At 41.4% G+C, this 14,215-nt stretch overlaps 1 protein-coding gene across 1 annotated transcript in view; it reads right to left on the reverse strand.

The window, feature by feature from the left end:
* TG (thyroglobulin) overlaps positions 1 to 9,687 on the reverse strand; it is a 147,715-nt gene extending 138,028 nt beyond the window's left edge. Inside the window, exons 1-7 of the mRNA XM_066175694.1 lie at positions 9,624 to 9,687; positions 7,943 to 8,051; positions 7,003 to 7,100; positions 6,340 to 6,543; positions 5,963 to 6,122; positions 1,402 to 1,508; positions 189 to 332 (exon numbers count right to left, since the gene is read on the reverse strand). Of these exons, the coding sequence (XP_066031791.1) occupies positions 189 to 332; positions 1,402 to 1,508; positions 5,963 to 6,122; positions 6,340 to 6,543; positions 7,003 to 7,100; positions 7,943 to 8,051; positions 9,624 to 9,687 (886 nt within the window). The remainder of the gene's footprint in view (positions 1 to 188; positions 333 to 1,401; positions 1,509 to 5,962; positions 6,123 to 6,339; positions 6,544 to 7,002; positions 7,101 to 7,942; positions 8,052 to 9,623) is intronic.
* Positions 9,688 to 14,215: the final 4,528 nt, after the last annotated feature.

The raw sequence follows: 14,215 nt of genomic DNA on the forward strand, positions 1-14,215 counted from the left end.
AAAAGAATGTACAGTGCAGAGGATAAAAGCCAGCTGCAATTGAGGAATCTTGATTCTTGCATTAAAACTGTGATATTACATGTTTTTAGAGCAAAGAACTCCTAGAACAACTCTCCCCAACGGTAGCTGTCACAGAAAGCTTCAGAACTGCCACCTTATTTACATGGCATCTCCTGGGTGCTACTTACACCTGAACTTGCCAGAGGTAGCCAGCTGGACCCCCAGGAACCGCCTCTGCAGGATCCGGCGGATGCTGCTCTCAGTGAACGTGCGGGGAGGCTCTGGCACGGAGAAAACCGTGTCGTAAACTTCATCAAGCAGCAGCTCCAAGCCTGGAAGGACAGACTTTTAGCACAGGGCCTGCTTTTAAGACAGAGGAGCAAAGATGGGTGACTCTCAGAAAAAAGAAATCCAGTCCTCTAAACAAGTCAAATGTGAAGTTATACTGAATAACCTTAAATCACCATACCCTGCACCCAATGCTGGGTGCCCAGGCACCACCTTTATACCTTAACTTCTACCAAAACAAGCAGGAGAAACATCCCATGACTGGTTATAGGCTGTGGTTTTGTTAGGTTCAGCCTTCAGTACAGAAACTGATGGAATTTTGGAAACAGATGTTACCAAAACCAACTACAAGTCATTTTGGTTGCATACTAAAACCCAAGACATTCAGTAGTTCCTCTGAATGCACAGATTTTTTGAGAACTTCTTTCTTTTCTGGGAATTAAATGTTGAAGTTCTTGTCTATCATCTAAATTTCAAACTATTGTGCTTTGTATGTTTCCCCTTTAAAAAAAATTAAAACCACAGTATCTAAGGAAGGTCTCAAAATTCTCTACCTCCTCATTCCTCCTTGCTGAAAAAAGAACATCCTTTCTTCTAAAGCATTCCATCAACTATTAAAATGCCTGAATCCTGAGTTTACGAGAGAAGAGGATGTCCCTGCCCACTGTAGAGAGGTTGGACTAGATTTTCTTTAAAGGTCTTTTCCAACCCAAACAACTTCATAATTCTACCTAGCCAAGAAGAAAAGAGTTAATTCTTCAGGCCCCTTATATTCCTCTGGATATGCTAATAGGACATATCAAATATGACACAGCTTTCTAGTGTGGGCAGAAAGTTGACATTCAGAAATCCTATGCCACATCCCAAAGAGGACAGGATTAGCTCCCAGGTACCAACTCCACTCGTTGCTGACTGAAGCTCTGCTCAGGCTGGGATTTCATTAGTGAGCTCCAGCCCTTCCCATGGGCATTACACTGTCACACTGGTCTTACCCCTTGTGAGATTGAAATTGAACTTCCAAATGAATGTGAAGACTGATGGTTGTTATTTGTCCTTTCCCTTGGGAATTCAGCACCACCCAGATTTAAGGATGAGATGCAGGAAGGCACTTACCTGTGTCTGCTAACTCCCTGCCCAGGCTGTCCACACAGTAACAGTACCCAGAGATCTCCGGGAATGTTTCCCTCACCGAGCTGAATTTTTGGAAAGCCCTTGGAAGCCTGGAAGAAAAAGTACCCTCCTGTGAAGAACCCAGGGAGACCCATCGACCACAACAAAGTATCAGCTGTTTCCTTCCTGATTTTATAGGAGAAGGATGTCTGCAGAGCATAAGGCCAGCATAAAATGCTTTGGTCTCCTTTTGGCAAACAGGCTCCGACATGATCCAGATCACTGTTTCAGCAGGACAGCAACTCTCCTAAATACCATTTTTCTGAACAAATGGGATAATCTTCCTTCAAACAGATTTCTGGGCCTTCCTAAGCATGTACCCAGCATCTAACTCACTTTCAGTTCTATTCCCATCTTTGGAAGTCTGTCAAAGAGTGTAAAATAGATGGGCGTTGGCTTAATGTTATTACAACATCCATTCATTAGCTTCTTCCACAAATCTGCATGAGATGGCAGAATGCCTAAAAAACCAGGTTGCTTCCCCTTCCTTACTTGCCACGTAAGATTTCTGCACTGAATTAAGTACAAAAGCTGATAAAATACCTTGCTAATATCTTTCATTTTCAAGGCATTGCTCAACAAATTAAAGAGAAGAAGAAAGGGATTTTAATGTGCATGAAGACTGACTTTGGCTTCTGGAAATCAAAGAGACGGTTTCCAGTATAATATTCTAGGAGCAACAACAGCCAGATTCCAGCAAAGCAATTATTTACGAAAGAAACTTAATAGGGTCCAAGTTGGAAAAACCATAATAACTGTGGTCTGAACTGACAGACATCCTAGGGTTTCTCCACACAAAAGATAAGTTTCCCCAGTTTCAAAGTGCCAAGTTCTAAAACAATCATATTATTTTATGAACATATCATATTATTTTATCGTCTTACCCTGAAATAGTATAAAGGTCTGGTATCCCAGTTGCACATGACTTATTTAGAAAAACCTGGCAACAGGCAAGTGAAATTTTCTGTTCAACACCTTCAGAGAGTTACACAAATTAGGTTTTTACCAAGGACAGACACTCAGCAATAAGAATATTGGTGGATTAGGCACTGATTAACTGGGGAAAGGTAGTTCTCAGCCACCCTGGGAAACAGTGACCAGGCTCAATTCAGTGCCACACTCCAGCAGCCTCAGGAATGCTCTAGAATGTGCACCCTTAGAACAACAAGGAAATGCTTGTCTGGCTCAGAGTTGGTGCTCAAGTGAGCAGACCAAGGGGCCTTTGCCACCTCCAAGACTTTTCTTGAATCATAGAACACTCTGGGTTGGAAGGAACCTTTAAGGCTATTTAGTTCCAACCCCTCTACCGTGGGCAGGGGCTGTTCCCTCTAGACCAAGTTGCTCAGGGTCCCATCCAGCCTTGGCCTTCAACCTTTTTAAGGATGGGGCATCCACATTTTCTGTAGATAACCTGTGCCAGTGCCTCACCACTCTCACAGGAAAGAATTTCTTCCTAATTTCTAAATCTAAATCTATCTTCTTTCAGTCCAAAGCCATTCCCCCTTGTCCTAACACTATGTGCATTTGTTAAAAGTCTTTCTCCACCTCTCTTGTAGCCCCCTTTAGATATTGGAAGGTTCTGTAAAGTCTCCTAAGAGCCTTCTCTTCTCCAGGGTGGATTCTCTCAGCCTGTCTTCATAGGAGAGGTGACTCCTGGGAGCTCCACCACCTCCTGTCAGGAGAGCAGAAGATATTACTGCTTCCATAGGACATCAAATCATAGTCTTGGGAATGCACAAAGAACCAGCACCTCTGTCAGAGGAAGGGGCTGTAACCTCAGGGTGGTCCCAGTGTTACCCAGCAGTGCTCCTGTCTCAGAATTTGTACATCCCCAGGTAGTGCTGCTTTGCTCTGCCACCCTTCCACATCTTCAAAAGTCCACTGACTCCCTCCACTTTGGATTGTGAAATCCTGCTCCACTGCTGACTGGCATGCTGAGAGAGATCAAAATGTCACACTTCAGGGCACAGAGGGACTTCTGCCAGCATGAAAACAATACAATTTAAGGTATAAACATATAAATAGCACATTCCTATAGTCTTCAATCTGCACATGGACATAAACAGCTTGGGATATTTTAAGACCTTTCAGCTCCCCTCGATTATCATGCACTGTCCACTGCCCAGTCAGGAATATGATATTTTTCTGCACTGCTCATGTCCTTGGAGCTCATCACCTCAGCATCTCAACCTCTATCAGAGTGAAACAGAATTCAATGGACAAACTCTGCATCCTGCTTTCTTTCATTCTCAACTTTAAAAAATCACACACAAAATTACACTATTTCATATGGGGTGGATGTGTAGTAACATCTTGTCATTCGGTTATTTTTGTTCCAAGTTGAGAGTAAAGCTAAATAAATTACAAACAGATATAAATTAGGCCAACACGAACAAGAGGGCAAAACTTTTCTCACCTTATGTGGAAAATCCAATTGTTACCACATTTTTTATTTTCTCAGACTCTTTAACCACAGCTATCAAGATGAGTAGCAATAACATAGAATTCCTCATTTTTCAGAGCCAGTCCAAATCAACTGTGACTACATTGAAGTTATGGATAAATTAATAGTGTCTCCATGTGTTTCAACAAGAAGGCTCACACTCAACAGTTCAGGAAAATAAATAAATGTGAAGTTTTTTGCCTTTAAAATATGAGTCTTGGCTCTTGGCTTCCAGCAAAGACAACTCACTACTGATTATAGTAAGAAAGTAAAAAAATCTTCCTTGGCTTTTGATTTTTTGATAATTCCCATCAATCTGCTGCAAGTTGTTCTATATGGCTGCCTATCCAGGCAGGACCTGGACACAGTCCATGCAAAAAAAAGTAACAGCAGCCAAGCCCTCCAGGTGAGGCAGGAAATTTGGACTCATCTTTCTTTTTGGAAGTTTTCTGTTTGGGAAAGTCTTAGCTCTAGACTTCTGAGTTTCGCCATTTCTTTGTTTGGGGGAGGTGGTTTAACATACTGGCTTATTCTGGAATATTTATGAAGGTCTAGGGAAACAATTTGGAAAGAGAGTTAAGATGATATTTCCAGATTTCAAAAATCAGTCTGTGGAACCAAAGAAAGTTTCTCCACTGGTTCCATATGAACATAAAATATGGGTTAAAATCCCTGTTCAGCTACAGTCCTTTGCCGTGGAACTCATCCTTTCAACGCCTTATTCTGCCCTTGTTTGGGGAAGGAATAATGACATTTCAGGCAGGAATAGTGTGAAAATAAATATATTAATGACCTGAAATACTCAGATATGATGGCAATTGGTTAAGCCAATGTCATAATTAGAACGTAGACAGCTGGGACTGAAATTATCCTGCTGTGATTAATTACATGAAATGGACAGAAAATAAATCCAGTCTTGCAGGTCTTTTCAGGCAAATCTCTCAGTGGGAGGAAAAACCTGTCAATTTAAAGCATTGATTTCTCCACCATAATTGCTTTCTTAGCATTTCAACACTCCACAGACCAATAAACAAAAGAGCCAGATATTTTCGCTCTCACCAAAATAACCTCTCCTGAAGCTCTGACAAATTTGCACTGTGCATTCAGACCTGTCTTTTAGTTTTACTTAAATTTAAAAAAAGAAACCCCTCCAAAGAGCAAAATTTACAATTTTATTTACAATAAAATGTCTTTGCTGCTACAGAGCCAAGTCACAATGAGATGTTATGTTTAGTGCACTGCCCTCCACCAGGGAAACTGGTGCTGACTGAGGTGCCAAGTCAGTGGCACTTCACGAGACACTGAAAGGTTTCTCTGGAGAGTCTGAACATCTGCACCAAAAGAAACTCCTCTCCCATGAATCCCCCTTGTCCAGCCCTTATGTCTCCATCACAGTATTAATTCCCAGCTCTTCCACAGGTCAACAGGTTCCTATCCCCACACACAAGGATTTGATCAGGTGTTCTAAAGCATTCCCCAACCCTCTGCAACCTCCTAAAGCCAGTTGTGCACCAACACAGCTGTTCGTCACTTCCTGTTTCACCCACGTGAACAAGCCTGGCACTGCCTAATATTTAGGCAGATAAGAGGTTCTCATTATCAGATGGAACTTCATCTTTGTATGTTATCACTTGTCCATCTGCTTTCATCTCCCATATTGAATTGTCTTTCTTATCTCATATATACATCCAAATTCCTCTACTCCTTCTTCATTTATCTCATTTGCTGTTGTCTGTCTGTCTCAAAAGCAGCCCTGGCTACTTTCCCAACTACAGATCACAATGTGGTATCCAGTGCTGTGTGAGGACACAGCAATTAGACTGCAGGGATGGAGTTTCTTTTTTTTTTTTTTTTTTTTTTTTTTTTTTTAAATCATCAGATTTAATTCAGAAGAAAAAGGTTTTTTCACTTGGTCCATTCTTCAACAGAATATATAACAGAATATATCACAATGTACAGAATAAGGGCTCCATGTACCAAAAATCACAAAAAAAGCAATCAGACAGTGGCTTGAAGGGGTATGCAGGATTCCCTTCCTGATTCAGAAGCCTGAGCTCTTACCTGTTGTAGCTATGAACAAGATCAAAAACACTCATGTCTGTTGTGTTGACAAACTTGCACTGCACAGGCAGAAACTCTCCATCTGCTGAGCACTGTGGTGGGCTCTTCTCCCCAAACCCGTGCAGGATGCGACGATCTCGGATCTCACAGTTCCCTGGACCTAATGAGGAAAAGAGGTAATGTTTATTTGTCTATCAATTAACCACAAACAGCTGAATGGCCACTCTGTTGTTTAAAAGAGTGTTACATTCCTTACATTGAGCAGGGACACTAAGGAGCATCATCTTGTTTTTATGGACTGAATAATCTTACCGATCCCTATTCTCACCAAGCCTTTCAAATCTATAAAACCCATCATTTTGTTGAATATTACTTACACTGTGCTGGCTTTCCTCTTTGTCTGGTGCCATAAATCTCCATTCCTTCTGGATCTACACACCAGCACTGCCCCAGCTCCATGTCACACTGCACCTCATCAAAAGCCCCTGAATCCAGGCACTGAGGGATGTAGGAGATGCTGCTGCTGTTGATGTATCGGCTCACCAAGATCCTCTCCTTTTGCAGCTGGCAGAAGGACAAGCCTGAAGTACCAGAGAGGGGCACTGTTAGAGGAAGGTTCTTGTTGGCCACTGAATTATTTATTGAGACAACATCTGAATTTTCTCAGAAATACAAGTTCTAAGTCTGCCACCCGGGTGGCATGAGGACACTGATAGACTTGAGGTTATGAAAATTGGCATAGAGAAGCCCACCACAGATGGGGTTGAAGCTCTCCAATTAAAAAGCCATTATATTAAATCAACTTTTCATTCACCATTTGTCTTAGTGGGACCTTAATAAATACAGACATCCAGGTGTATCAGGTTTCCATGACAAGGCCTGAAGAAACTTCAGAACTTCCACTAGACAGACATAGCAAATTACCACAAGCTAGAGTCCACCAAAGTCTGGGGCTAGCCTTTTCTTGATTTTAGCAGTTCAAATGCAGATTTAAATGGTTTTTTACTCAATCTGAGCAAAATTAGAAACTTTTTACTTACAAGATATGGGATATCCATTCTGTTTGCTGCCAGGAACCTCAACACCATTCTCATCTACACACCAACAGGAAAGACCATTCCTACTGCACTGGACTGTCCTGAAGAAGATCACAAGTAACATTTTCTTTTGTGTGTGTGGAGTCCTCAGTCAGTACCAGACATAAACAAAGCCATAAAGCAAACCAAACCACATCAAATACTTTAAAATCACAAATAATGGATCTGGCAAGGGCTGCATTTCTGGTGACTCTGATCAGTCGGAACCCTTAACTCTAGTAATACTCTAAACTCTTCAGGAATTGCAGATATGTGAAGTCGTTGAGGAAGCAAGCAGGTTGGACAGAGCCCTAATTCTGATATACACCAAACACTTTGAGACAGTTTCTAAGTTAAATCTGGAATGGTCGTAGCTGCCACCAGTGGCAAAAAAAAAAGATAATAATAGAGAAATTACAACCTGTATTCAGCCTCAGCTTTAACTTGGTAGCTTCTTGCACCTTAAAGCAACATGCTGCTCCCTAAATCACTGTTTTCTGGGTGCATTTTAGTTCCTTCACTGCCTTTAGAGGATACCTGACTGACGAGGGCGGATAAGTTCTCAGTCGCTTGGCTGAGCTGTGCCAGCTGGCACACACATTCACCCATGAACACGTGTAGGAAGACAGCAAGCTGCACCAAGTGTTTGACATGCAAATAATGCTGCCAAGATTAGCCTGTTAATCTTAGATAGACCTCTTAACCCAGAGATTACTTCCAATAACAAGGAATTCATTTGGGAGAGGTTGGGTCTGCAACACGGCTCAGTGAAGTGCCGTCAAGTCTCCGGCACCCCTCATCCTCCAGTCCAATGATGCAGTGGATCTTCAAGACAGGCTAAAACTTTCATTAGCAATGAAAGGGTGCATCATATGGCAGCACATTAACGGCAGGGATGAATTACCTGAACTGGCCATCCTCTGAGCACTGAGGAACGTAGGCTTCTCCTGCTGAAAAAGCCTCTTCCCTCTGACGTTCACATGGACGCAACGGTTGGGATTCGGTCTGATACTCTGTAAACAGCAAGAAGATAAACACCTAAGGGTGGTCTCACCACAAACCCGTTCTTATCAAAACCCTGTTAGTGTCAGTGCTGCAAGGGAACAGTCCCAGGTTCAGGGGTCATCCCTGGCTGTTTTCCCATCACTCCCCGTGAGCATTTCCGTGTGGGACAGCATAGGGAGATGCTGAACGAACCCGCTGCTCTGCCAGCTGCAGGAGGAGCACTTGGTGGAGATGATCATGAACCCCTTTTCCAGGCCTGTTCTTAATTAGTCTCAGCTCTGTTCTGTACTGGTTTGGTTATAATTTTCTGGTACTTGGGGTTCTTTACTTAGTTGTACCTATGAGCACAAAAGAGCCCTTTGCATAACTATACACATCACTATTAAATTTTCTGAGTAATTATCCTTTATTGAAGCTAAGTCACTCATTATTTCACCAAAAGGAGAGGTATTTCTTCTTAATCTCATGAAAGATTTTAAAAAAATCAATTTCTAGCAGCAGCATCAGACTAATTCATATTAGGAGCATTCTCAATTTTCAGTGGGGCAAATGATCAACTACTGAAGCCACCCATCAATTTTTAATGCATTCAGAGCTGCATTTGCTGCTATTTTAGATGTAGAATGTAGAATGATGAAATTCAGTAAGTTCTTTGTTACAGAACAGATTAGTTGATCTGACACTCTTCTCATCCTCAAAATCTGATGAATGTCATGCTCTTTAATACCACGGATTAGTTTATAAAAATATGGAAAACAAACCCACAGGTACAGAAATTTAGTCCAAATGTTTTCTTAAGCCAGTATTTGGTCTGAGCATGATCACACACTGTAGTGCAAATAAATCATAAATATTCTGAATGCTTTTCAGCCTGAAATGATTTGCAACTCATGGAACTTCTACAGCTGCAGATGGTTTCTGCGCCTCTAATGCTTCTCAGTCACATCTGTTTTTGTGAGTTTTTACTGTGTCACTCTTAAGACTGCAAAATTGCAGGTGATCTCATCTATAGACAAGGTCACATAGGCAAAGCTCCCCATTTTCACCTCAAACATCAGCTGCTCTGGGATGTGTGGAGATCCCTGTGTACAGTGCTAGAGAGGGTCTATCAAGACATCTGAATTAAATGACTAATTAATTCAGTGATTCAAATCACTGGTTGTGCAGGACTATCAAACTCAGGCCAAAGAACTGTAGGCAGCACTCAGACTATCCAGTATCTTTAGGTACAAGCCTAAATTAGACAATGGCACCTACAAGTATATGTGATTGAGGAACTTCACAACCCTGCAGAAGCACTTTTTCTTACCTATGTTCCTTCTCTAGCCTTTGAAAATACTTTTTTTTTTCCACCCAAAACCCAGGTGTACAAACTCAGGTAAGCCTGACCACTTAAAGATCCTTATAGTTTAGTATTTAACCAGGAGCCCAGCCTTAGTTTGCACAGCACACAATAACCAGCTAAGTTTGCAGCATGCAAGATTCAAGATCATTATATACTTCAACAGGACAACACAGAAAGCAGTACAAAGATCAGTCTCCCTTGGACACAGCCAGAGGAAAAGGATACGTGTACTTACCAAATATATTGGCTGTTGCTATGCTAATAAAGCAAAAGAGGGTGCAAAATGGGATGGAGCCCATCTTGCAATGGGAGAGGCCCATCTCCTGTCTGTGAGGCAGCTGTGCACCCCACAGAGCCTTTGCTGCCCTTTTGTAGTGCCCATCACGGGGATGGGCTCACTTCTGTGCTGCTTGCTGGGCACAGAATTGGGTGAGTGACGCACACGATGCTTCTGAGCAATCTGCAAGAGGCCCCTTCAGCTGAAACTGCCCTCCTGGCTGCCCTCAGCCAGCTCTCCTCCCTGCTCCAGGGAGCACAACTGAGCCAAGTGGCAGCAGGCACAGCAGGTGGCAGAGGGTCAGTTATTCCAACAAGTAAATTGAGCATATTGGTGTGACCCTGGGCAGAGCTCTGCCTCTCACCTAACCCAGGGTGCAGCCAGGCTTTGTGCTCCCAACTGGAATTGCACATCTTTGCATTCCCAGAGAGCTGAGACTGCTGATGGATAGACCAGAGTGAGACCTCTGGGCGCTGCACATCAGGAGTGAACATAACCCATAAAGTGGTTATTTACCAAGTGAAAAACAGGATGGATGCACCTCACTGGCTGAAGTGAATTGAGGATCAGAGTCAATTACATGCCATCTTTTGCTTTCACTCCCACTTGCACCATGCACTTTGACACAACCAAGTATCTGACAGGCACAGCTTCACTTCTTGGGCTTCATCCTCCAGCTTTAAAATCAGTTTGACCATGAAACTTCTTAAATTAAGGTTTTTGCGACTAATTACATGCAAGATCCTCAACATAAAACATATGAGAAATATTATTTTCTTGGTTCCAGAATTTCACTTCTTAATTGGTCACCTCTTGTAACTGTGAGTTAGCATTTACTTGCACCAGGAATTATGAGAACTCACCCTCACTTGTACAAAGGTGGTTGGATAAATAAGCCCCAAATAATTACTTAAGCAGTAACAGCACATGTTTGAAACTGGATTTAACTTGATTTCAAGAAAAAGTGAGAGCAGCACTCTTGTTTGTGACTCACGGGTACTAGACAGCCTAGGAACAATTCTGCTGACACTCTCCCAAAGACTAAGATCATGACAGCAATGATCCAAGCATCCTTCTGTGCTGGATGTAGACCACTGCCATGCCACAGTGTTTGATGGATATGGTAAATATGATCTCCAAGAGGAGCACAAGTTTGCTTTAGCATAACTAGGCTTTTAAAAATGAGTGGGACTGTATTTGGAATTTAATTTCAAGCAACCTATTCTGGACTTGAGCAAAGTCAACAATCTACAGAAAGATCAAGCTGGCAAAAAATGAAGAACACGTCCAGCACAGATGACAGACAAAAAAAAAGCAACCTTTAGAGGCATAAAGATGACAAATCCTGTAACAGCCCTGATCAAGCAGGCACAAAAAGAAACTGAATTTCTGCATGAGCACAGCATTTGTAGGGAAACATCCATGCAGAGCAAAAGAATCTGACTCAATTTAGCAGTAGCATGGCTAAGTCAGGAAAGAAGAAAAGTTTGACTATAACATGTATTTCTGACTGAAGGGCACTCCAAGAGCCTCAGGTTTGTGTCTGAGCCCTGCACAGTGGGGCACACACAGGAGAGAACAAGAGAGAGCCCAGCCCAGTGCCACAGACAGGCTCTGCAGGGGCAGCTGGCTCAGTGCTTGGAGATACTGTGATGTCTCCAAGCCAATTAAACATCTCCAGAGTGTGTTGGGGGTCTGTGTGTGATACTGATTTAGTCTAATTTTCTGACGTTATTAGAAAAGTGTCATTCAGGTTCCTTGCACAGCAAATGGGGAGAGCAGCTTATTGTGGTTACAACTCACCTTCCTTCTCTATTCTTTGTTATAAAAGGCTGATAATGGAGTAGGGCACACAGGAAAACATGAAATATCAAAGGGCTATTATTATCAGAAAGAAGCACAAACTCACAATATCTACATATTGCTGATTCTCAAGACAATGTTTATTTCTTTCAGAAACACTCAAAAAACAACCTAGGAGCTACTCAAGTTGGGAAGAACAGCCAAGTCTTAAAAGTCTCTTAAAAAACTAAGTGAGAAAAGGAATTTTGGCAATTGGCACCACTTAAACCACTTCTAGATGTGCGTCAAACCAAGGTGGGCATCTTGGTACATACACGTTCAAGGGGATGCAAGAGCCCGTGGATTAGAAAGGAAAAAAAGTTGTTTACAAAGCAATGTGTGGAATTCACATTCATCAGAGAAAAAGAGGCACTTGTCTCTCTATGGCTGGTCAAATACAAAGTAAGAAAGGTCTTGCTTAACTTTCAGTGAAGGGACAATGGTATTGACCTCTATTTTTAGCACCTGAGAAAAGATGGAGTAACATCTTAAATTAGCTCACCAATGAAAAGCAGAAAAGGAGTAAGTGGAAACGGTCCCTGCGGCCAATACAGCCTTAAAACTATCATGTCTTCAAAATCATTGCTCTAGTGCTGGAAATGAGGGTTTTGTTTTGTTGTACCTACTGGCAAAAGCTACTCAATCTATACTGCAAACTACAACTGTTAGGGAAAAGGGAAAGGTCAATGGGATGAGACATTGAAATCACAAACCTCAAAGTAGAAGACATTTATTCATTGTTCCAGTTTTGCATACACCTTCTTAGCAGAAGAGAGTTTGTGCAACTGCAATTTTACATATTGAAAGGCCCAGGGATAAATGATTCCTGTATATAAATACACAGACATCTGTACCCACAGAAAAGTTACTCTTACCCCAATAAAATTTGAGCCTGAGAAGTCAACCTTAGTTTAAAAAAAGAACTGGAGGGAGCTTCCCAAATGAGGCAGCAAATTGGAAGCAGAAATTTTAAGAACCGAAAACATTGTGAAATTATGCTTACACCAATCAATTCATTCATTTCAAGCAATAAACTGTTTTTCTGTGTTAAATGAAGCACCAGTGTTGGACAATTCTCTCACACATTTTAAGAAAGCTACATAAAAAAGGTTAACACCATTTGTTCCACTTACAGATAGAGAACTAAGGTTTACATTCAGCACATTTTCTTTCCAAGACCTTGGGAAGCACTTATCTCTGTCATCTCTGATTAAGACCTCATGTGATGCAAAATTAAAAGACGACAAGATGACAGCCCCAGATAATACACTTTTCAGTGTATTCCCTTTATACATGACACATTCTTGAAATTGAAAGAATGATAGAGAAGTTTCAGTCATTTTCATGCTAAACTTGGCTAGATCAGAAAACTGAGCACAGGACTTGTCAAATTTTAAATTATAACTTCACATTTGGCAAAGTGTCTTTGGTGACAGAAGAACCTAAAGAAGCTCATGTAAGAATATCTGCATTTGCATTTCTCCCTGCAGGAACTGACCATTTCTAAGATGAATAAAATGCTCTTTTTTATCTTACTTATTCATTGAAAATGACAGAGTTTTCCTCTATCCAATAGTACTACAGTGATTACAGGTAGAAAAAAGGTATTTTATTCTCACAACAGCTGGGATGCAGATTGGATTGAAACCCCAAGAAGGAGCCAGGTCTGCAACTGCAGTGACACACAGGATTTGCATCCTGAATCGATTCAGTATTTGACAAAAAAAAAAAAAGCTGAGGCAGTGAGAAAAGTCACCACAAGTCACACAAGGACAGCAACAGGATGCCAAACTCCAGGTGTTGGTGGGGCAAAACTGCTTTGGGTCTTTTCAATAATGCAATATTTGACCTTCTCTGAACTAAAAGCAATGGTGTAGAGCCAGTGGAGTCAGAAGGGAAGTTCAAGGACAAACAGCTCCTGCCACACAACAAAGCTGTGAATTCTGTAAGCCACCAATGAAAAAGATGGATTAAACTTGAGGAGTCCATCTCTGTCAAGTGACCGATAAAACTAACAGACCTAAAAATTTTGGTAAAGGAACCCTCAGTTTGCCAGATGTGAAAGACACATTTAGAAAAAAACCAATCTGCACAGATATTTCATAGTATGTTTGTACAGATCTGACATCCTATTTCTACTGCAGACAAGACTCTGGGCTGGCCAGACCGTTGGTGTGACTCAGGAAACCTCTTCTTCAGAAAGTCTGCTAATTAAAAAAATGTGCCAGTGTGTTGCTCCAAGATCTGAATCTGGTCGTGTATCTTAAGTTTGAGAGCCTGCTTTGAGACTGTCCCTTCCACAATGATTAAAATATTTCAGAATTAAATTTTTTAAAGTTCATTACATTTATTATTGTATCTACTTTTTCTGTGAATTAAACCATTTTTCTATGGCAGTAACTTACTGAGATTCTGTCCATTTTCATTCATCTGCTGCTTATCATTCGTGCCCTTGTCCACAGGATGTCTAAGAGAAGAACTTCCTTAGCATTGTTGGCTTTTTTGTTTTCTACCGCAGTAGTGTATTGAACAACTTGTGGATGATATTAAAATAAATGACTAAATGCAAATTAAAGTTACTTTGTAATGGCATTGTACAAAGGCACATGTCTGCCCACAAGAAGTGATGCCATTACTGTGAACACGTTGTTGAAAGATATTGACTCTTAAGAATAAAGTGCATTGCAAAACTCAAAGCCTGAAATTGT

The sequence above is a fragment of the Chamaea fasciata genome, unplaced genomic scaffold, assembly GCF_029207755.1.
Source record: "Chamaea fasciata isolate MVZ Bird 193981 ecotype frontalis unplaced genomic scaffold, bChaFas1.0.hap1 SCAF_1, whole genome shotgun sequence".
NCBI lineage: Eukaryota > Metazoa > Chordata > Aves > Passeriformes > Sylviidae > Chamaea > Chamaea fasciata.